Source organism: Lycorma delicatula, chromosome 9 (genome assembly GCF_047948215.1).
Source record: "Lycorma delicatula isolate Av1 chromosome 9, ASM4794821v1, whole genome shotgun sequence".
In the NCBI taxonomy this organism is placed as follows: Eukaryota; Metazoa; Arthropoda; class Insecta; order Hemiptera; family Fulgoridae; genus Lycorma; species Lycorma delicatula.
In genome coordinates, this window is record NC_134463.1 from 18,815,432 (window position 1) to 18,840,754 (window position 25,323).

Genomic DNA, 25,323 nt, shown 5'->3' on the forward strand with positions numbered 1-25,323 from the left:
CATTAGAACACATATTATTTATGCATATTTACAGACCACAGTTTGATTTAATAAATGACTTCTTTTTTCAGATCACAGATTTCTTATTCAGAAATGGTAAACCATTTGGCAGAGATTTAAGAGCAACTGATATTCAGAGAGGTAGAGATCATGGTCTTGCTTCTTACAATGACTTCAGACATTTTTGCGGTTTACCTAAAGCTTCTAAATTTGAAGATTTTGGAGATTATATTAGCCCAGAGGTAATTTGTTTAACAAAAAAAAAAGATATTATCTTTATAGCATTTTGATGTTATGTCATTATCAGTTTTCTTAAAAAACAGATGTACTAAAGCGAATCCTTGAAGAAATAAACACAATTAATAAAAATCTAAACCAGTATGATATGTTATTAAAAAAAAAACTTAACTTAAATTCTGCATCAAGAATACAACATTTTATATTAGAAAAATGATATTGTACAAATTCCAACAGATGTAATAATATATCAATTTAAACTACAGTTAACTGTTTTAAACAGCTGTTTAAAATTCCATTTTTTAGTTAGCAAAAAGGGACAATAATTCTCTTATTATTTGTAATAAAATTTGAACTCATCCGTCGAATAAAATTCAAATTATAAGATTTTTTGAAATAGTACAAGAATTTTTCTCTTAAATTATACCTTTTTTGTATAATTAAATGTCAAAAACCCACAGATTAAAAAAAAATAAATACTCAAGGAAAATTTAAACAGATCTTTTGTTCTTAAACTTTTTTGGGAAAAAATTAAGAAATTTTTGTAAACTTATATATACTGAAAACATATTAAGAGGAGATTAGGATTCTTTGGATATATCATGAGGATACAAGATTCAAGACTTCAGAAACAGCTAGTACAGTACAATTTCAACTTTAAAAACACCAAGACAGGATGCAGATGGATCAGAGAAATAAGAGAGGATCTGAAGGAAATTGGCCTTACAGAAGAAATTGTAGATAAAATAAAATTAAACACGGAAATCAAGAACAAAAACATTCGTTTTACACTCACAAGAAAAAACTCACAACATGAACATTTTCAACTCTAGAAAAGGCAAAAAGATCGGAACATATGAAAAAATACTGGGAGGATCACAAGGCCCAAACAGTCCCATCGAACAGACTTGGATAATAGACTGTCCATGATCCTATGATCCCCGTGATCCTATGTGGTCATAAAAGATAATAATAACATACTGAAAAGAAATTTCAAGAAAGAAAAATAAGTATTATCATATTTCAAATTACACAAAATTTCTTCACATAAAAATAGTCAAAACTTTTATAAATTTAAATTTTGTTTTCATTGATTTTTTTTAGATACATTCAGATTAAGAAAGTACTAAAAAACTATTTCAATAATGTTTCCTCTTATTTGCCCAATAATATGAAAAAAAATTAATCTTTTTTTAAAAGATGAAAAAACTTTTTATGAATACCAAGATATGAACACAGCAGGATTTCTCGAAGAAAGAAGATTATATTGCCCATTAATTATGTAGAGGTAGTTTAAGGCAGTTACATAAAAATTTATCTGATAGTTTTTGAGTCAAGTCAAGGTAAACAAATGTATCAGATAAGGGTCTTAAGAATCATTAAAATCCCATCTGCACATTGAATAACAATATATATAAAATCTTCAGATAATACATACATTGGTACATATTTCAGGTATTAGTTGAGAAAATCAAGAAGTAAATCAACAGTTTTGTGATGTAAACTTGTTTATATGAATTTCTTGTCATCAGTGTAATATCATCTTATGATAAATTAACAAACTTTTTTTTTTGTATATGCCTTTCAAAGCTATTTCATCATTTCTTATCAAATTATTTATTGTTATTTTCAGAAAACTACATATTAATTTTATTATATTCTATTTCAATGTAAATATTTTACGACCTTCTTTTAAAACCATTTTGTTACATAATAGTGTGAATTTTATAACTAAATAATCACTTACAATCTATTAATATCAGTTCAACTAAGTAAAGAATAAATGTCACAGTAGCATTTAAATCAGTCTTATTGAACAAAGAAAAATTGTACTGATTGCAATAATTTTGGTAGTCTGTGAATTATAATAACAATTAAAACATAATCTAATCATCTACACATAATAAATTGATTATCACTCAAGATTCTTTTTTCCTGTTTAGCCTCTGGTAACTACTGTTTAGATAATTCTTCAGAGGATGAATGAGGATGATATGTATGAGTGTAAATGAAGTGTAGTCTTGTACATTCTCAGTTCGACCATTCCTGAGATCTGTGGTTAATTGAAACCCAACCACCAAAGAACACCGGTATCCACGATCTAGTATTCAAATCCGTGTAAAAATAACTGACTTTACTAGGACCTGAACGCTGGAACTCCCAACTTCCAAATCAGCTGATTTGGGAAGACGCGTTCACCACTAGACCAAGCCAGTGGGTTACTCTTGTAAGACTACCTCTTTCAAACAAACTGTTATCATATAACAGCAGTATTCTTCTTTAGGTAAACACTGTGGTTCACCTCATTACATATTATTAGTATGTACTTAGATATAATAGAAACAGTAATGAAATTATTTATCATGTTACAGAATATTGAAAAATTAAGCTTACTTTACGCTCATCCAGATGATGTAGATTTAGTGGTCGGAGGTTCATTGGAAGCACATGTTGATAAAACACTAAGCGGACCAACATTCCTCTGTTTATTATTGGAACAGTTCTACAGAACCAGAGTTGGAGATCGTTTCTTCTTTGAAAGGGGACACAGCAATCCAAGTAGTTTTACTCCAGGTAAATTTCACTGAAAACTAAATGATAATAAGCATAAAGCTCATCACCGACTTCATTAACACAAAATACTTATTAATTCAAAATCAGTCTATAGAATAGAATGATTGATGCTTAGTGCTAAGTACAAAAATCAAATATTATATATAAGAGGTTGCCTGTAATTTTTCATTTTTTAAAACACCTTCATAACAAATATTACACCAAATTAAAATTAATTTTTATAAAAATTTTGTTATCTTGGATTATCAAAAGCAAATAATCAAAATATAAACATTAATACTTTTATTTTTAATTTCTTATTTTTATCTACAGGCAGAATAGTGCCCAGTTCCTAAGAACAAAAAGAAAATTAGAAAAATAATATAGTTACTTGGGAAGAAAGAAAATCGTTACTCTAAATCATTACTAATGATCAACATTATTACAAACATATATATTACAAACATTATTAATGATCTCTAACATTAATTATTAGTTCATCCACCACAACATCGAGAAAATTATATAAGTCCCACATTTTATTTTCTTTTTCTGTAACATGCTTCATGCACTGTTTCCACTATCAGTAGACGCCTTTTTCAAGCAGGATTTTAACATCTTTCATTTTATACGTATTATTGTCTCGGGCAACATAAGCTTTTACTTGGTTCTACACTAACTCAACTGGATTAAGGTTACAATGATAACAGAGAACCTTAACACCGTGTGACCTTTTGTTTCAGCCAAATCATCAATTAAAAATTTATTAAATTTGTCATGATTGTTTTATATGTTCAAAGAGTTCTGCTTTTAAACTGTTTTCTCCAAAGTGAATTTTTTTGATCGCAGCCATAAAGCAACTTGTTTCCTCTATGAATTGTTTGAAATATTTTCCAGTTTTACACTACGGTACAGAGCATTGTCTATTACAACAATACTATTTTTGGGTAATAATTACAATACCTTTTCAAACCACTTCCTAAAATATCTCTGTTCATGTCATTGGTAGTCACCAGATTTACCGGATTCAAAAACGAGTAATCCCCCTTCTAAAAATCCATTTTCATTGCCAATATATACCACAATTAATCCCTTACCTTTATTTTTTCACACCGAATTCTTGAAGTGGTGTGACCTTCATTTACCCATATCTCATCCAAATAAAATATATTTCTACCCATTTTTCTATAATTTGCTATTTATAAAAAAAAAATTATGCTGGCAAATTAAGATCTCCTCTCGATCAACAATTACACTTTATTCTTTTAATAAATTTAAAATGAATCAACAACAGTAATTTGTATAAATTAGTGCATCCAATCTTTGGTACACCCTTGTCACAGTTTATCACAGCCAGCAATTTTTTTAAGGTTGTTATTTCAATCTGAAAATAAAATTATGTACAGTCAATCTTATAACATTTTTGTCAAATTCATCCCATTTTCCTAGCACAGGTTTTTCATGTTTTTTTTTATTTTGAACAGTTGTTTCTACCTTTTCTTTCCTATTTATTTCAGTCTGTAATCTACTAACCAGAAAACCAGTTAATTTAGAAGCAAGTTTCACTATTTTCTTTTTAACTAATGTAAGATTTTTCTCCATCAGTTGATTTAAAACATTTAAATTTTTTTTTCACCACATCACAAATCTTATCCTTCTCCTTGCTTATTAAAAGATGTTTGTGAATTATCAGACATATCGATAAACTATTCGAATACACACACATACAGGCTAATCACACTATCAACTCTCATAATAATCAGTAATAATTGCACAATAACTGAATATATACACACACTCACAAGTACCAAAAAAATGTAATGAAACACAGAACTACAATTAAAAGAAAATTAAAAATATCCAGTATGGAATAACAGAATTTATACTGCAATTTTGAAGCTGGTGATAAACAACGATGTTTATTTATAAACATCTGGTAGTTATGCTGGTAGTATGCTGTATACACATGCACTACCGCACTCACACTTTAGTTCATATCTCCTTAGAATGAACAAAGAATAGCTGTATGCTAATAGAATTTACAAAGCAGCATTTAATCATTGTATTATCATGTTACATCAGGATATTCTATACTTAAAGAGATTTATATTAAAATAATCATTATTTGAGAAGAACAAAAATTTCAGTATCCTATAGTATACTCTGATTTTATTAAAATAATCAATTTTTATTAACCATCTATTTATTTTATAAATCTTATGATAAACATACATTTTATTTTTAATGTATAAGTACATGTATATTTACAGAATATTTCATAATTTTTAAACAATTGTACACCTGTAAAACTTGGATCAAAATTAATTTTCTAAGAAAACAAACCAGTGTAACAGATATACTAGTTTAATAAATTTCTGTAAAAGTAAGAACTTGAGGAACTTTCTTTATTATAATTTCAGTTATTTTCCAATATCTTTGTGGGGGTCTTCCTAATCAATTTATAATTACTATTTATACACAACTTACAGCAAGCTAAATACTCCTAAATGGCACCTTGCAATGGATTGAAATAAAGAGCATTTAACTGCTCTTTATTTCTTTATTTCTTTAGTTCAGAAACTAACATAAAATTTATTATTTGGTAAAACAGCAAAAGAAACGTTTAATTAAACAAAATTTTGTTCATATTAATTGAAATATAGTATGCTTAAATCTAAAAATTACTATAGCTCTGTTAATTATATGTAAAAATACGTCTTAACAAATAAATAAAATATGACTAAAATATGAAATTTAGAAAAAATAATAGATAAAAATTTATACTACAATATTTTCCAGTTACACTACGGTACAGAGTATTGTCCATTACAACTATACTTTTGGTTAATAATGACAATACTTTTTCAAACCATTTCCTAAAATATCTCCATTCATGATGTTTGTTTTTTTTTAGCATATTTTAAAGACAAACTTTACTTATGTGTAACATTGAGAATCACAGCAAATCACATGATAATTTTGGGCAAAAGAAACAATTACTTTTCAGTTTTATTTCATATTTTTACGCTACTGTAGACTGATGTTATATTCATGAACCTTAATAAGGTGCAATTGATAAGAAAGATAACATATAAGCCTGATATATAACTCATGTTTGATTTGTATTCACACAAGACCTTCCGAAAGCATCCATTAGGATCTAAATTTCTCATGACTCATTAAATCTGTACAGAAAATAACAATTCTTTCTCAAAACTAAAAAGATTTAGTTATACAAATAGCTTTTTTTAATATATAGTATTTTATTACTAATCAATGAACAATATTTTACAGAACAATTGAATGAAATTCGTAAATCATCTGTGTCAAGAATTCTCTGTGATAATGGAGACAACATCTACTCAATGCAACCAAAAGGATTTGAAGTCATCTCTCACAGGTATATTTGCACTACAAACAATAATAATTATCTCCACATTTAATAAGAGAAGATAACGTGCAAACATTTTTCAAGTATCAAGGTATCTCGGATACATAAATTTTATGTATCCGAGTATTTGCTTTCAAAAATGACAAACTTTTAAATCTATATCTATTACAAACTTAAGCAAAGGTTAAGCTGGTTTTTAGCCCTCTAATATGTTTACTTTCTTTCTTTATTTATTGTAAACTTCTATCAGTCAATTCCCAGCTTAGGTTACAGTACTTCTTCATTCAAAATTTATAATGCTTGTTTTACCTTATCTTTGAGAAGAGATTGAAAACTTGTACAATTTATACATCTTTGAGCAAGTTTCACCAAAGTTAGTGAAACAGATAATTTGCACAGAAACATCAGCACAACTTGTATAGTTTTAATTTTTCCAAACTAATTCATAACATCTCTTTCATTTAAAACAACATGGGTGCTTTAAGTAAAATTAAAAATATAAGAATGATAATTCAAAATATAACTTGCTAATAAATGATCTGAAGCACTATTGTTAAGCAATTATAAATGCTTTTGCATTATTCAGTAAAAAATATGCAAGCATATATTGCCATTATGATACAAAATCATTATTAGTACTTTTAAATTATTTAAACCAAATTTTTAACATAAATTTTCTACTTCCATTAAAAACTTCTTGACTCGGCATGATAAATTAAAACCATTTTGGGTTGTTGATGTTATTCTACTTTTCCAGCTGACATAGTTGGCACGTTATTCTTCAATTCAAGAAGACATAAATTTAGAATGTTATCAAAATTGAATACAATTTGAACAGTTGATCAGTTAAATGAACAAGATCTAATCAAAATTATCAGACCATATTTTTTACTCAAAAAGTATTTCAATGATATTTTTTCTTCATAATCTTATAGAGTTTGTCAGCTATTGTTCCTGCATCCATTCTGTGCATTGGTATAAATTTTTGTCAAATTTTATCGTGTAGTTGTGCAACATGAATAGACACCTGAAGAACAAACAGTACTACCTATATAGAAGTTCCATATCATCATCATGATGCCAATCGATGCAAGACCAGATCTATGAAAATCACATAACCACTCGTTTGAAATGCCTAATCCCCTATTGAGGTATACGACAAGGCAGTTACCATTCTAAAAGAGGATTATGAAAAATATTTCCAGCAATAGAATTGCATGAAGTCACAAGAAGACTGCTTCAAAGGAGACTAGAAATAGAAGCCACTAAGGAAACATATTCTTTTTTTCACGGCCTAAACTCTTTTTTTTGAATATTTTTTAAACAGATCTGATTTTTATTTCGTGTTTTTGGAATTAATTTTTTCAGTTATGTTGATAAGAATTGTTTTCATAAACAATATATAGGGAAATATTTGCAATAAATTTATAAGGTGGTTGATGAATAATTCTGTTTGAGTTATATGTGTTCTGTATATGTAGCTGCATCTTGTTGTCCAAACAGGACCTTTACATTTTCTTAAACAATTTTTATTTATTATTCTTGTTTTTTTACAGCAATCCATTAGTGTCATGTGAGGATACACACTCAATTCCAGCAATTGACCTCAGTTTATGGAAAGAAATTCCAACACACGCTGTACATGAATATTTCAAGAAATAAGTAATCTTACTGATATAGTTAAATAGTTCCAAACCACTTTTAATTGGGTTGTCAGATCTTTACAATACAATTCTGAATTCAATACTAGTTGTGGAAAAGGTCTAGTTTATACTAGCTAATTATCTTTTTGTATTCTCATTTATTTTTGTGGTTTAATTTCATCTATTTAAGTCATGATAAAAGGAAAATATTGCATAGTATTCTAAAAAAAATTAAATGCAAAAATAAGATAAAATAAATTTTAAGAAAAAACAATATTTTTCTTAAGTTTAATTCAGATTTAATGCTCTAGTCAAATTAATAAAAGTAAAATTTTTATAACACTGATGATGACCATTCAATTGTTAATATAATAAATGTCGTCAAATAATAATACAGTTCATGAAAGTACTGTTTAACAATATATACTTAACAAATAATGTATTAAAATAGACATTAATTGTCAAGTGTTTCACATTATTAAGTTCAATCATCTGGAAAGAGCTGCCAAATATTTTTTTTTTTAAGTTTAGGTTTATAGTTATTTATGATAATAAGACATGTTTTGCTCATTAAAAAAAAAATAATCATATATTATTTACCATTTTTATTTTAGATTTAAGTTATTATGAATAATAATGTATAGTTTATTAATAGATGAAAAGTGGTTTGGAACTTAATTATTTATGGTTATTTAAATATTTTTTAACACTGGGTGACAAAAAATATTATTAGTTTTTTTAAATTAATAGTATTCTGTGATATTTAAATATTTATTATTTATTTTAAATATAATAATAAAGAAAAACTATGAGAAAATTCTAAAGGTTATGAAGCATATAAACTAATTTAATTTATTTTCAGTTTTTTATTTTTACAATTTAAATTCAAAATCGAATTCTTTATTTAGAAAAAAAAGTAATTGACTTTATGTAAGAAATAATTATTTTTCAGCTAAAACAAAAAAAATTGGAACTCTAAATAATTCTTAATATGTTTTGTACCCAGCGTTAAAAATATAAACGAAAAAAAAAGAAAAGCATCAAATGTTAATACACTTAAAATAAATAACTGTATAAAAGGGTGGGAATTATTAATTCAAACTGGGACATTGTAAATGAATAAACTGTAAGTTAATACTAAAACTTAATAAATATATATATAAGAAAATTAACCCCTTAACGGTTTGTAGTATCAGTAGCTTTCTTCAAAACAAGGCCATTGATAAATTATTTTATTTTGTTCCATTTGTAAAATTTCATTTTAAAACAACCGTTACAATAAATTAATGTTTTGTCTGTCATTAATCGGACTGGTACTTTTTTTTTAGTGTACACGTCTGTAATCAGCATTACAAAGTGTAAACAACAATGGTTTATTCTTCTTTGCTTAAATACATTTATAAGCATATATCTGAGTGTGTGTAATAAGAAAAAATCTAATCAATAGCGAAAATCTATTTATTTAATACTACTATAATTTCTAAAACTATAATAACAGTTATAGCACATATATTAGATTAGTGATAACATTTTAAATGCATAATATAGGATGGTATTAACTAACATTTTACTGAAAAAAAAATTGGACAGCATTAAATAATTTGAGAAAATTAACAAAATTTTAGTTAAAAAATAAAATCTTTAAGGGGTTAGTGTAAGTTATAATTTAATTTTTTATATATTCTTTTAAATTAGTTTTAAGTAGTTTTCTACTTTTGTACAATTTTTTTATAAATATAATGTATTTTATAATAAAAGTAAATGAATTTGCGGTGTTTATTTCATTTTGCTAATAAATGTATAACTTGTTATACATTTCCCTTTATATTTCCCTATACATTTATATTTCCCTTTCACTACATCAGAATCATTGTATATTACTGTTCAGAAAATCTTACTACGCTTGATTTAGAGTTTAATGAAAATTTCACAACATAAGAAAAGAAGGAACTTCAAACAGGGTTATGAAATAAAGTCTATATTAGCGAACTTTATTTTTAAGTTATATTTAAAATATTAATTACTTCATTTTTATAGTTAACCCACACTGGATCATGATAAGGGTTTGTTCAAACAGAATTTTAGAGTTCTTTTAATCTTAATTGTTTATGCCAGACTGCAACTTTTCTTCCCTTACAGTGATAATTGCCCTACTTTACATTGCTATTGTAACATCTAATACTACAGAGAGATCCAAAAGTCGTGCACATCAAAATTAAGTATATATAAATAGTAGTATATTTAAAACATTCCATCAGCTACTGCAAGTTAGCATGATATGTATTTTGCTACAATAACAATAACAAATCTAGATACCACTGTAATGTATATTGATCACATACCCTTGCAGTATTACTTTGTTTATTGTTTGATAAACATGTTTTCCTAAGAGCAACAAGTTTTCATTGTTGAATATTATTTTTCCAGTCCTTCTTATGCAAATGTTGTAGACCGAATTTCATGGAAAATATTCAGATGTGGTAGTGCCTAACAATTTGACCATAATTAGATTTATCACCCATTTTAGAGAATGGGCGATTAATGCAGAGTGCTATGTAGCAAACCAGATCTGCGGCTAAGGAAAAAAATTGTGAAATGTTTTGTGTGGAATGTGGCCCTTTATGGGGCAGAGACATGGACTATTAGGAAGGGAGAGGAGAGAAGATTTGAGGCCTTTGAAATGTGGGTTTGAAGGAGGATGGAAAAGATCAGCTGGACTGAGAGAGTTCAGAATAGAGAGGTGCTTCGTAGAGTAGGAGAAAAGAGGGCGATCATTGAAATAATAAAAAGAAGAAAATGCAGTTGGTTGGGACACTGGCTGAGACATGACTGCCTGTTGGTGATGGCATTGAAAGGATTTGTAACAGGGACGAAAGCAAGAGGTCAGAGACGAATGAAAATGATAGACAATATTAAAAAGGGAAGAAGTTACTATAAAATGAAATGGATGGCACAGAATCGAGCAGAATGGAGGGCGGCCATGTGAAAACCTGTCTTTGGGCAGAACACTTATTATTATTAGAGAATGCAAATCAGTTGCAGACAAGAAGAGAACCGGGAGACTGGCCATTTTGACTGATGCTAAACTAACTGAGGTTAAGAATGTGATGAAGTTCACCTTCAAAAAGCTTGAGGAGACTATTAGTGCACTCTAAGATTTCATATGGAGTGCTCAGAGAGCAATGAAATGGTTACAACTTCGTGCATATCATGTTCGCAGTGTTCAGGAATTGAAAGAGCCAGATAAAGAAAACTATACATAGTGAGAAAACGGGAGTATGTTGTGCAGTATCATGTTGTCAAATAGTGGGCCCTATTTTCTTTGAAACCATAATGAACCAAGATATCATTACACAGTTCTTGAAGAAGATGAACATGATCACTAGTTCCAGCAGGAACCAACATTACAACATTAATGTGCGACACCTAATGAAACAATGCATTTCTTGTCCAAGAATTTTGGGGAGTGTATCATTTCTAAAGGATTATGGTCCCCAAATTCATCCTATCTGATGTCCCCAGATTTCTTCTTTTGGGGTTATCTTAAAGGAAAGGTCTATAAAAACAGGTCACACACACTGGAGGAACTAAAGATGAACATAACAACAGAGATTAACAACATCAGTTTACATGTGCTCCACAAAGTGGCTTCAAACATGGTAAAAAGAGTACATGCATTACTGAATAGGGCAGCCATTTTGAGCAAATGTTGTGAAAATAAATAAAACTTTAAATATTATTACTTAATGTCTTACTTTTTTTATTACTTTGATGTGCATGACTTTTGAATTTCTCAGTATTTACTACTTAAACTACTGTACAAATCTTGTCATGCTCATTTGCATGACTTTACCAAATCATCATCATACACAATTATCTGTCCTAAGGCAGATCCCTTTTGTATCAATCCATCTTTATTTTTTTCTCTACCAGAAAAACTTTAAAATGTTGATAGCTCGTTTCAGATCCTTTTGGATCTGATAGCTCTTTTTGCATCGTACCAAATGCTTGTTCTTTAAGTGAATATAAAAACAATACTTTAAGGTTGATTGATATTTATTTCCACGACATATAAATAAGTAGAATGTTTAGAAAACTTTTGCTCTGTAATTTCCTTTACAAATAAATTTAATGCCATATTTTAGATTTAAGATGCACAGACATTTCACAATTCTTGAATTGAGAAATAAAAAAAAAATGACTGTTGATTATTGGGATCCTACATTATAAATTAATGTGTTCCAAAACTAAACTAAACTGAACAATAAATGACAAAACAATCTATATTGTGAGGAAGAAGAAAATTAAAGGGTTACAAGACAGGGTAAGAAGTAAATTTGATTTCATGTGTTAGCAACTACGTTATTACAGTTTTCATGGAAATTCCAGATATTTCTATTAATTTCCCATTCAAAAAAATATTTTAATAAAAATGTTTGAAGAAAAATTTGAGACTATCAGAATTAATATTACAAAAGTCTTGAATAATTATAAAAATATGTAACAATTCATATGTGTTAGTTTCAAACTTATTAGAAAATAAATAGCCTGTGGGTTGTTACAATAGACCTTATATAATGCTTATACTGGGGGAGCAACTTAAAACAAACTGACACAGACAAAATACAGTTACAACATGTAATATTTTATGAATGAAATGAAAAAATTAAAATGTAAAAATTATTGGGAATCCAAAAGGAGCTACCAAGATTTTAGAGTTTTACTGGAATAGCAGAAAATAAAAATGTATTTAAACAAAAGGGACCTGCCTGAGGGTAGATTAATTGTGTATGACGATGACTTGGTAACCCAGTAAATAAATCTTTAAACAGTGTCAATCGACACTCTTAATCTGTTTAAGTAATGTAAAATGTTAAAATTGTTGACTATATTAAAAAAAAATTAATTTTATATAAAATAAATTAAAAAAGGTAAATTAACCTAAACTGAAATACAATATAATACTTGCTAACATCTGATAACTCATAATTTGGTAAGGAAAAATAAAAAAGTGATCTTTATTATGCAGATAGCTCAAAAAAAATTTGAAAAATTTTAGAATTTTAAAATTATTTTCAAAATAATTATATTTATATAGCTATTAGGTAACCCGTCGCAGCTTCGCCCACGTTATACGTGAATTTTAAACTTATTTATTGAATGTTTTGGAGTGATGCTTTTGTTTATTATGTTGCTATGTTTAAAAGATGATGTCAGAAATAGATAATAGAACTCCTGTTCTTACCACTTATAATCATCATTCATCATCATAGTTACTTGCAGGCTCCCAAAAACAAAAAAAAGTCTACCCTTTTTTCCATCCGAACCCTCACAGGCCCAGTGCTTTTAAAAATTTACTAATAAATACTAAAAACTTCTTAATCGCATTTATTTACAGAGTTTATTTTAATAAATATTTAAATAACAAACAACATAAATAATAAAAAAACATTAAATGACTAATAACAAAAAATGAATATAAATATTTTAAGTATAATATAAAAACAAAATTATTCTACAACTTTTTTGTAAACTGCATTAGAAGATGTTTTTCCTTCTGGCGCCAAAATAAATAAATCTGAAGGGTTGCTAATTCTGGAGCATGCCACATAAAATTACCCATGTGAAAAACAGTCTTCTTTAACATCAATCCCAGCAACTTGTGATGTTTGGCCTTGCGATTTATTTATTGTCATTGTAAAACATACTTTAGCAGGAAACTGCATTCTCTTAAATTCAAATGGATAGACCAATGGTATCATTGATATGCGAGGAATGAGCACCGATTCAACTTTGGCACACCCAGTGATAATTTTAGCTTCAATAAATTTTTTTTGAACGGCAATTAAACACAGTCTTGTACCATTGCATAACTTAGGTGGGTAAAGATTCCTCAATAACATAATTGGAGCACCAACTTTCAAAATTAGCACGTGTGGTGGAATCCAGGTGGATTGAGAGAATTGAGAAATTCAACTGGGTAATTAACTGCTTCATTGACTTCCAATACTGAATTAATGGATCTATAATCCATCCTTTCTGCTTAAAATGATTCTAATAATATTTGATTTATTTTAGCTGCGTTTCAGTTTTTGAAGTCAAAATGGCTCTCTTGCATAGCCAGCAAATAGATTTGTTCCTGAGGTTTTGAATATCTGGATATATTCTACCTATGAGCTCTTTTAAAGTACTTACTACTGTACCTAATGATGCAGGTAAAGTAATTTTTCCTTCAGATTCAGGGAATTTGCCTTGCCATCTCCTATTTTTAAGAGAAGCTCAGAAAACTGTCCAGCAGTATTGTCTCCTTATAGGTGCATTCTCATATTTTTAGTAAGAGAGAGTTTTACTATATGAGGCCACAGATATGAAGTCTTGATACATGCCTCTACATTGTTGACTCGAGTTCCTCTAGGCACTACCAGTAGAGTTTGACAAAAATCTCCAGCTAAAAGTTCAGTAACTTTACCCATGAGTGTATTTGAATTTCTGAGATCTTTGAGACAGTTATTTAGAGCTTCAATTCCTTTCTTGTGTGACAATGGACACTCAACCCAAATTAATTTACATTCTTTTAAAACCTTTGCCGTATTAGACTCTTTACTGACATTCCATGTAGCAGTTTTAATATTATTGAGATTAAGTGGTAGTTTGAAAGCCAAATGTGCAGTCTTTCCTCCACTTAATAGTGTAGCAGCGATGCCAGATGATGCGACAGCCAAAGTAATACCGTGAGTGCTTCTTACTGTAGCCAAAAGAACATTAGTCAAGAAAGTTTTCCCTGTTTCACCAAAAGCACCTAAAAAGAATACACCTGAATTTGATTTAATGCTGTATATAACTTGATTATACACAGAACGTTGTTCATCTGTCAGATGGTTCGTTATCCAACACACTCATTCAAAGCCATAACATCATAATTGGTTTCTCTCAAATATTGTCAAAATTCCACCAAGTCTTAATGGCACTGGTAATCCATATTCTTTTAAACTTTGACCACCTAAATCTAAAATAAAATCTTCAAGTAATATTAAACATCTATTATATATTTCATCTTCTGTTACATTATTTTCCATATGCTGTCTAAAGTACTGGTACTTAATACCCTCTGAAAGATTGTCTTTGTACTTATAATGCATCTGATAAATGACAAAATATTAACATTACACAAAAAAAGTTCTCGCTTTTGTAAGATGAATAGCATAGTGCAGCTTCTGCTAAGGTAAAGTCCCATTGTTGGTCAACTTCTAATAAGCCATGTGCCTTGCATGCAGCTTTAAAGGTTGGATACTCAATATTATTTACAGTTTTTAAGTGTTTGTATGATGTTGGTTCTCTAACTTGATGTAGGAGAAGATGAAGATGATAACATTCTACATTATTAGGGTGAATAGTACATACTCTTCCCAAAGTTGGGTCCTTTTTGATTCCTTGCCAACCTTCCATCCTCTCCCTATTTACGGAGAACAAATTTATTGTTCTGCCAAGTATAGTAAGAAGGTACTTGAGAATAAAGAAGGGTTTTCGCAAAATCATCTGTTTTACATAGTTCAAAGAACACCTGAAGAGTTGTTTTAGGTAGATTAGATAGCCTCTGCATTATATTATCTGCTATAGAGTACACACATTGTCCATTTTCCAGGTGAACGTCTAGGTGAGTTATGGTTGGATATCTATCATGAATTGGAAATCCTAAAATTCTCCAGACTGCTTCTGAACTACTGATGTATCAAACACATTCATATATTTCATATATTTTTATTTCATCAATGTCAGCATTTTTCTCCAAACCAAAAGCTGCTTGATTACTGCCCTTATTGATGTACTTACATATTTACTTTATAGATTTAACTGAACTGTTTACTTCAACATTGATGTGTGCATTAAAAGTTCATAATAATACGGGGTTGTATCGTACAACCCATCTCTTGTCTAAATCCATTGAATTAATATTTGCTTTAAAACTTCTGTCATCTGTTGATCATCTTCTATATTTTGGATAACCATCCTCGCTTTTTTGAGTTTCCTGAAGTAGTTTTGCTGGATAATGCTTGGTACAGACACCATCTTAAATGCAAGGTGAATTTTTATTCAAAAGCCCACCCACATGGTCCATGCATCATTTTGGCTTTCACTATCTCATGTAATAGTGGATCCATATCTTGATTTGGAATTTCAGCACACATGAATTTATCTATCATATCTGCTATAATTTTATTTTGTAAAGATTAAATTATGAAATTTAATCTTTCAGTTTCTATTTTGGCATACATATAGACTAAATACTGATTAAATAAACCACCATAATATAGCAAATGAATATTTTCTCCTTCTCTCATCATGATTCTGTTTACATAAAAACTGGCAGCAGATACTGACTTACTTAAAGGAAGTTTTGTTCTTGGGTCACATTGAAAATTATTTATAGACTGTCTTCTCCACAACAAAACAAAAGTGGATATTGTAGTGCGTCGTAAGATCGATGAAGTTCACTGATACATTGCAGTCGATTATCGTGACTTTGAATAACAATATCTCGTTTTTCAAACTTCTGTCCAACTATTACTAAAGCTACTTTGTTAGATCTCGCAGCATTATAACAACCTCTGTGAGCATTTGCAGGTTTTCTGTCTGCGCGAATCACCACTTGAAATTTTTTGCAAATCTGTGGTAGTTTTCAAGTCTCTTATGTACTTATTTTCTTTATGGAGCATATCTTGCAACTGTTTCACCAATCCTCGTTTGACTTCTGAATAATTAGAGCATCTAAGTTTAACTTCTTTTTCATCTTTACCTTAGATACAAGGCCTTCGTATCACCCCCTACAATGCATACGCATCCAGTCGACCTCGAACATGTTTGAAAAGGAAAACTACCATACACAAACAACGACTATTTATAGTTTGAACTTGACGTCCCTCACACGTCACGACCAATAGGAACACAATCGTCTAAAGTGCCACATCCAAACCGCCGTTGAAGCCACGTGCCTGGTGTCAGTTACGAGTAACCTTGAACATTTCTGAACAGTGTTTATCGTGTAATTCTAAGAAACGGCCACGCATTCTCTCAAAATCCAAGATGGCGGACTATCTGCCATATTGGATTTTGACGCCGTACCCCTAGTACCGTACTACTCCCCGATCCAGAGACGGGAATAGGATTCATCACGACAGGCGTCTCACCAGCCGCCGCATTGGAAAGGGGAAAATAGTCACCCCTTGTGTGCTTTTAGATGGTTTCTGTAGTTTGGGTTGAGACCATAAAAAAAATGACTTCAAAGCTTCTTTACAGTTTCTGAAGCAATTACTTTCTTAACAGATCTGACAAATTTTGAATATTATATAAATAATATGTAATAATAATATAATATAATATGTGTAATATATAAATAATAACATTAAAAATATATAAATCTGTATAAAAAATGTATAATAATGTAAGTTCAGACTGGGCTTTGATGCAGAAAGTAAAATTGGTTATATCAAATAATGATTTTCACAGAATTACTTTAAAAATATTTAGGTACAAATATTTCAATTATCATTTACATTTGTATGAACCATCATTACATGTTGACATATTAATAATTTGTCAACCCCCGTTAAATTATAATGCTATGTACTAGATGGACTTGAACTTGCACAGCCATAATGGATGGCCTTACACCTTAATCCAGATAAGGCTGAAATTTTTTTTGAAAATTTTGTAATTTCTTGGATAATTATTTCCAATAGTGTTAATATGTCATACAAATTATATTTTTTTTTTTTTTGTTTAAGTGATAGTATTCAAAATATTACACATCCTTCCAGAAGGATTGCAGCCTAATATACCAGCAAGTATATTAAATATATGAAATATACACTATTTACCTTCTTTTGACACTTACAATACAATACAATGGACGTACATTAAACAAGTTTAAACTTTTTACACCCTGCAATATGAAATTTTGGCACAAACAATAAAATACAGTACAATGGGCATAAAATAAAAATTTACATAAAATACTTTTAAATCTTTTTTAGTTTTGAATACTACACGACGAGTTTACATTTTGTTACAGTTTCCAATATGAAAATATATAAATAAGTTTTGGCTTTATTCTGCATGGTAACCCATGAAACATGACAAATGGAGTGCTACAGTACACTTTATACACTGTACACCTTTCCTTGCACGGCCAACATTGTAATTGTTTCTTTTTCTCTGTGTGGACTTCTGAAGGTAAATCTGTCACATAATGCTCCATACCGTCAAACCTAGACTCCACCTTTGACGTACAAGATGATCGTCTCCTTCGAGACACAATTTGTCAATTTGTCAATTTCATTAGAGTATTGCATGGCGACTTTTCGACGAAATGCTAGGTTGTCTAATCTTCCATCATTTTACCTATATAACTGCCAGAAATTGTGTTCTTCAACATCAATCAGGTGTGAATTATTGGAAAATGCCACTTCTTTCCCTTGATTGTAACTCAATAGAGATAAATGTTTTGATCAGCTTTGACGATGCCACCCGTGTGTAAATTGTAATTATCCATTCTTTATATGTGGCTGTAAAACTGAAATTCGCTTTTTCTCTTGCCGAGATTAATGTGCAACCTCACGAATGGGATGTACACTGTCAAAATTACTTGCCACACAAATTGTAATGTTATCATTCCATACAGTGGCAAGTACACTGGGCAAGCTGTTAAGACCTGTAATGATAAGTTTCTCTTGGTTCTGTTTTTAGTTCAACTGCAAGTAAATCACAATAACTAATTTGGGTCTTCGTTATTGTTCTTGTAGCGTGAACATTCGTTTTATTCAAGTCACTTAAATTAGGAAATGAAGTGAAAAAGTTATCAAAATATATTCTGTATGGCAACTCCTTCTATTTGTCTGTATATGTCATGACAACATCATATCCTAGACTTTTGTCAGCATATTTTTCTGACAATGTACCAGCACCCTGATATGGTTCCAGCCACTACAAATACCCATAACTTGGACCACCATACCAGAATTTGAATCCATATCTAATAGGCTTATTTCGGATAAACTGTTTTATGCTGTGACATCCAAAATACAGAACCATGCTCTTGTCTACGGTATGTTCTTGCTTGAAAGGAGTAAAATCCCTGCACATCTCATTTATTACTTCCAATAGTGGCCTGACTTTGGCAAACTTGTCATTTTTGTCAAATTTGTCATTATTGTAGACAGATTTAAGTACATACTGTACTTGAATCTGTCTCATGCAAAGTTACTGGTTTCCTAAAATAAAATAATAATAATAATTATAGTAATAAAATGGCATATAAAATGCAATCAAATGTACAGAGTAAACAATAAAATGACGTAAAAGAAACCTAATCCAGCACTATGAAAAGACCCACCGTGTTGGTCTAGTGGTTAACACGTCTTCCCAAATCAGCTGATTTGGAAGTCGAGAGTTACAGCGTTCAAATCCTAGTAAAGCCAGTTATTTTACACGGATTTGAATACTAGATCGTGGATACCGGTGTTCTTTGGTGGTTGGGTTTCAATTAACCACACATCTCAGGAACGGTCGAACTGAGAATGTACAAGACTACACTCATACATATCATCCTCATTCATCCTCTGAAGAATTATCTAAACGGTAGTTACCGGAGGCTAAACAGGAAAAAGAAAGCACTATGAAAAGAAATTCTGATTATAATCATGACGGGAATCGAACTAAAATCTTTGTAACTGGATGCTGATTTTGGGTTGCTGCTATAATGACTTGTTTGATTTTAGAAAAAACCATTACTAAACAATGAACAGTGGTATACTCAAATTTCATGTAATTTCATTTTCTACCTGACCTGCTGCAGTTCTTCTGGAAGGAAGTCTCTAAACAAGCACTCACTGCATGCACTGTATAAATATTTTTACAGTGAAACTATGCAGTAGTATAAAGGATGCATTTGGATTATATATTTGTTAGATTCAGGATTAAAGATAAATAAATAAAGATACGACACTTACCCGTATACTAAAAGGTCGGGAAGGCTTAGAACCTTTCTTTTTCTTAATCTTGATTTCACACAGCTGTAGAATCGACACATATGGTCCTAAAAATATGTAAGAAGAAACAGCTTTCCTTATATTTTAAAATTATACACACACCACCTGTTGGATTATGAATCAGTTACAAGAAAATGCTGTTTATATAAATGCATGTCACACATCCTTCTGGAAGGTCTGCAGCCTAATCTTGGTTAATTTGAGAAAATTCGTTTTGGAGTAATGAGCATTTTTAGTGTGCATTTTAACGCATAATTTCGAAAATGTAACGGTCATAGATAGGCGAATACTACAGTTTACAATGCAGTGACGCAACAAGTAAATGCAATGTTTGGTTATGAAGTTTTTCCAAATAATAGAGCACGATATTCTGTGTAATCTGTAGTTCCAAAATTCTGCATAGTAGCTGAACAACTAGCTTCCGATTTTTATTACGGAGTAATATTCGATTATAGATTAAGCTGGCATTTAAATAACATCTCTAACACTAAACAGTCTCTATACAATTAAAGATCCGTACGCTTTCCGACCATCAACAAGCGCAATTCTCGTTACGCAAGACCGATAGACGCTTAGATTATCTAGATATATTATTTATAATCGCTGATTTTGATCTCTACAACCAAACTTATAACAAGCGCAGGCCGCAATCTACCATCGTATCTGATGAAGAATACTCTCATACACTTATAATACAGGTTAGCAACATAAAACCGAACCCATAATGTAACCGCTACAGAATCGGTAGGTTATGTTAGAATGAAATTTTATGAATAATACGGGTAAATTACGAGGGCAAGTCAATTATTATCCGCAATTTAGTTATATTTTTGTTTATGTTGGTAGTTCTGTTGTGTTGATAACGCATGCGTGGTTTAATTGTTGTTATGTCTGTGCAGGTGCTGCTAGGTTAGTTCCATTATCGCTGCCCTGCCGTTAACCATGGCTGCATCGCTTTCCATTTGCACCAAAGAAAAGCAACGTTCAGTGATCCGTTCTTTGTGGTGGGAAGGTGTATCAGGGGTCGAAATTCATGGAAGACTTTCGGTACAGTACGAGGACAGTGTATTACTGCAACGGAGTATCTACGAATGGATTGAAAAATTCAAAAATGTACGCACAAGTGTTACGCACGACGACGGAGCTGGACGACCGTTTACCGCCAAAAATGAGGAAAACAGTGAGCGTGCACGTGACATGCTTTTCTTAGACAGACGAGTAACTATTGATGAATGGGCACATCGTCTGCAAATTAGTCACGATTCCGCCTACGAAATCATCCACAACAGACTAGGGTTTCATAAAGTCTGTGCAAAATGGGTCCCAAAACAACTCACACAATTGCATAAACAAATGTGCTTGGACATCTGCCAAAAACATTTGATTTGATCGTTATGGTAACGAACGGGACATCTTCTTAGACAGAATCATCACTGGTAATGAAATATGGATCCATCATTACCAACCGGAGAGTAAACGGCAGTATGGAATGGAAACATCCAAATTCGCCCTGCAAAAAAGTTCAAAATCCAACCATCCGCAGGAAAACTGATTCTTACGGTTTTCTGGGACTCACAAGGCACAGTACTGGAACATTATGAGGAAAGGGGCACGACAATAAACAGTGAGATGCTTAATGCCAAGCTGAAGCCTGCAATTCGAAGCAAACGCCGAGGACTGCAGTCAAAAGGTGTTGTGTTGTTACACGACAATGCCCGTCCACATACTGCTGCAGCGCTCCAGAAACTCGACTTTGAAGTACTGGCTGATCCTCCAGGTCTTGCCCCTTCTGAGGTATTAAGGACCGTCGATTTATCTCGGACGATACGGTGAAAGAAGCGGTGCATTCCTGGCTCGCAGCTCAACCGAAAAACTTCTTTCTTCTTCTTCAGGAAGCTTGTGCAACGATGGACCAAGTGCGTTGAAATGTAAGGGGACTATGTTGAAAAATTATGTACATGTAAGTTTCCTATTTATATTGCAATAAAATTTATAACTACATTGCGGATAATAATTGACTTACCCTCGTAAATAAGAAAAACATAATTTAAATGTTGCATTTATTTCCCTTATTTGTTACGAAAGATGTTCAAAATGACCACCCTGGGCATCAATGCACTTTGTGCTCACCGATCATACTGGGAATCGTCTGACGCAAAACGTCAATTGCGTTGAATGTTCACCTTCAGTTCATGTTCTGTGCGAATTAACACGGCCGAATAAATGAAGCTATGCCTCTTCTGACATGAAATACGATATAGAGTCTATCTGTCCACCAACAATGTTTTCGAGAAGCAATTTGCAATAATTATGTCATTTCGGTTTGTCTGTGTCCTTCAGTTGTAACGCGGTACGGTTTCAAATTTAATTCATGAAGAATTTTACAAGATGTGTATTTAACACTGGACTGTTGGTATAACTTGCGTAGTGGTTTTTTTGGATTGGCAATAATTCTTTTAATATCAGCAATGGCCTATGGAGTTCTAACAGAAGGTTGCCTGTTTCATTTTGCATTTAAACTAAACCTGTTGTAAGCCACTTTTTAACTAAATCTTGTATGCTACTCTTCGATGGGATACAGGCATTCGAAAATTTTTCTACGAATACTTGACGTGATTCTAAAAACGATCCAAAACTAATATAGGCCTCAACTACAGCTATCCTCTCCTTGATTGAATAAAGCATTTTTCTCAACTTTTCTTCCTGTTTAGCATCTGGAAATCACAGTCTGGTACCATTTAAGAGGTATGTATGAGTGTATGTGAAGTGTAGTCTTGTACAGTCTCTGGTCGACCATTTCTGAGATGTGTGGTTAATTAAAACCAAACCACCAAAAAACACCGGTATCCACGATATAGTTTCAAATCCGTTAAAAATAATTGCCTTTACTAGCATTTGAACGTTGGAACTCTCAACTTCGAAATTTGCGAAAACGCGTTCACCACTAGACCAACCTGATGGGGTTGGGACCAAAGTTAGGTATTGCCGCAGGGGATGTAAACCAAATCTGTTTGGTTCCGTCTGACAGCTGATGAGCTGTGCGTGAGCGGGGAGGTCCAAAATGAACATCTGATGTTTGACTGCCCTGCTCTTGGGTGGGTCACCCTGGAACTTAGTGGTAAAGGAAAAATTGACCACTCACAAGCGGTGAGTCAATCTGACGTAAGCCGCATTGTCGGAGTTCCTTGATTCAACAGACATCAGTAGTTTATCTAAGGGAAAAGACTGCTACCGCAATGCTGTGTTCAGCTAACCTAGATATGTATGTGGCTGACCACCAGCCAATTAAGGCTCCAAGCACTTTAATATGGTGGACAAGTACTTGCTGGCATTCAGCAACCTAGGCGTGGCAACGAATTGCTGTCTAGACTAAATAAATTTGGAAGTCAAGAGTTCGTGTTCAAGTCCTAGTAAAGCCAACTACTTTTACACGGACTTATAATACTAGATCGTGGATACCGGTGTTCTTTGGTGGTTGGGTTTCAATTAACCACACATCTCAGGTATGGTCGAACTGAGAATGTACAAGACTACACTTCATTTACACTCATACACATCATCCTCTGAAGAATTATCTAAACGGTAGTTACCGGAGGCTAAACAGGAAAAGAGAGACTAAATAAATTTAAATTTATGGATGTCTTATTTTTAGTAGATGACGGGGTACGCTTACCCATTTTAGCAAAATATGACAAGTGAGCACTTGGGACACGAAAGCCGGTGGCATTGCGCTTAGTCCGCTCAAGCTGTTAAGATCTAGGAGATATTTAGAATACTGGGATTCGAACCAGTCTCGGATTACACAAATACAACTACACTCACTCGCAATACTGCACTGACAAACAGCAGCAAGAAATAGTAACATACTTCATCCAATAGTGGCGCGAGTTTTTCGTAGTTTCATTATGGGTTCAGTTTTATGTTGCTCACTCTGTACCACATGAGCGAATATTTACAATTCCACTTCAGGGGAAACCATGCCATCAAGTTTTGTTAGTTGTTATTGTACAAAAAAAGTTAAATGTGGGTAGTTGCATCATATTTTATTTGTATATTCCAACGAACGTATTTATAAAACCAACTTTTTTTTTAGTAACACAAGAATTATTATGTTAAATCAATTCATTTGGTTAATTCAAACTAAACAGAAGTTTACCGTATTAACTGTGAAAACAGCACTTTCAAACTACATACGTGTGTAGCTTTGTCATGGTATATATACCACGACAAAGCTAGATCTGAAATATGGATATTCTAAATTTGTAAACTGTATTCTATTATTTATAAATTCAGCTATTATCTAATTTACTTACAACTTCACAGTTTAAAATTTCTTTGACGGTTAATACATCTTTGGTTACAATTATAACGCGTCTTCCCTTCCTAAATTTTCTATTTTTTTCCTTATTCTGAACATGTTTTCACAACCTTTTACATTTAAATGCATAGTTTCACAGAATCATCCTTTAGCGATTGAAAAAGCTTCGTATACTCATACATTTGTGAGATTATGGGCTGCCGAACTGTACGAGGAAATACACACAAGGTAACTTGAACATGATTCAACAAATCTGAACGCGTTCTGTTGAACTTTTCAAAAGTAAAAGTGGTCGACATTTTTCTTTGCAGTCTACTATTACAGATAATATATTCACTGCTTTAAATAATGCTTAATCATGAATTACCCCATGCACACAAGTCAAAACAAAGTTACCTAGAAAAATGTAACTTTGGTACAGTAAACAAATTTTTTTTCATTTTATTAATTCATCACAGAACTTGTTGAAGAGAATATTTTAATAGAATTTTATTGTGTATGAAAAACACTACACCCGACTGGGATTTGAACCTGGGATCTCCAGATCACTTTTCCATGGAATTTGGCATTTTATGTAGTACAATTTACATTCTGTACCACATTTGTTTATACAGTAATTATTTTAAATGTTTCAGACTTAACAAATACTCAAGGTTAATGTGCTTGATTTTGTTATACAAATAGGTGCAGCTAAAACCAATTGCAATTGATTTGTCAAGCAAATCACTTTTGACATGTTTTTTGATAAGACTTTTTTTAACAAATAATTTTTAGGTCATAGAACAATAGCCATAGTTTATTTAACACCATAAAAAATTTTTTTACTATGATATTAAACAAGCTGATGAATTCAATTCTTCCCTAAATGACACATTTTTTTATACTGGGTAATATTTATACTCTAAGATACCTCCAATGGCAGTTCTTTCATTCACAAAAACATCAATTTTTTACAAAAATTAAAAAAAATTTGTTATACCATTTTCCAAAACAGCAATTTTGTTTGAAATTTTCTTTGTTAGAAGTTTCATATACAAGTGGTTTTACATATCCTTATCTTACTATAATACATAATACTTTGGTTAATCTTCATGGTTAAATGCAAATAAATTTTGAATATAAGGAAAAATAATAAAA

General features: G+C 31.2%; 1 protein-coding gene and 1 long non-coding RNA gene across 5 annotated transcripts in view; one reads left to right on the forward strand and one right to left on the reverse strand.

Annotated features, from left to right (window-relative positions):
- The window catches only part of LOC142330151 (peroxidase-like), a 310,626-nt gene extending 301,381 nt beyond the window's left edge, over positions 1-9,245 (forward strand). For all 3 annotated transcript variants that reach the window (XM_075375255.1, XM_075375254.1, XM_075375253.1), the window contains 4 exons: positions 72-242; positions 2,610-2,811; positions 6,085-6,190; positions 7,738-9,245. In XM_075375255.1, the coding sequence (XP_075231370.1) occupies positions 72-242; positions 2,610-2,811; positions 6,085-6,190; positions 7,738-7,843 (585 nt within the window). In that variant the 3' untranslated portion in view covers positions 7,844-9,245. The remainder of the gene's footprint in view (positions 1-71; positions 243-2,609; positions 2,812-6,084; positions 6,191-7,737) is intronic.
- The window catches only part of LOC142330153 (uncharacterized), a 50,280-nt gene extending 29,894 nt beyond the window's left edge, over positions 1-20,386 (reverse strand). For both annotated transcript variants that reach the window (XR_012757705.1, XR_012757704.1), the window contains exons 1-2: positions 19,830-20,386; positions 2,632-2,828 (exon numbers count right to left, since the gene is read on the reverse strand). This is a non-coding gene — a long non-coding RNA (uncharacterized LOC142330153). The remainder of the gene's footprint in view (positions 1-2,631; positions 2,829-19,829) is intronic.
- Positions 20,387-25,323: the final 4,937 nt, after the last annotated feature.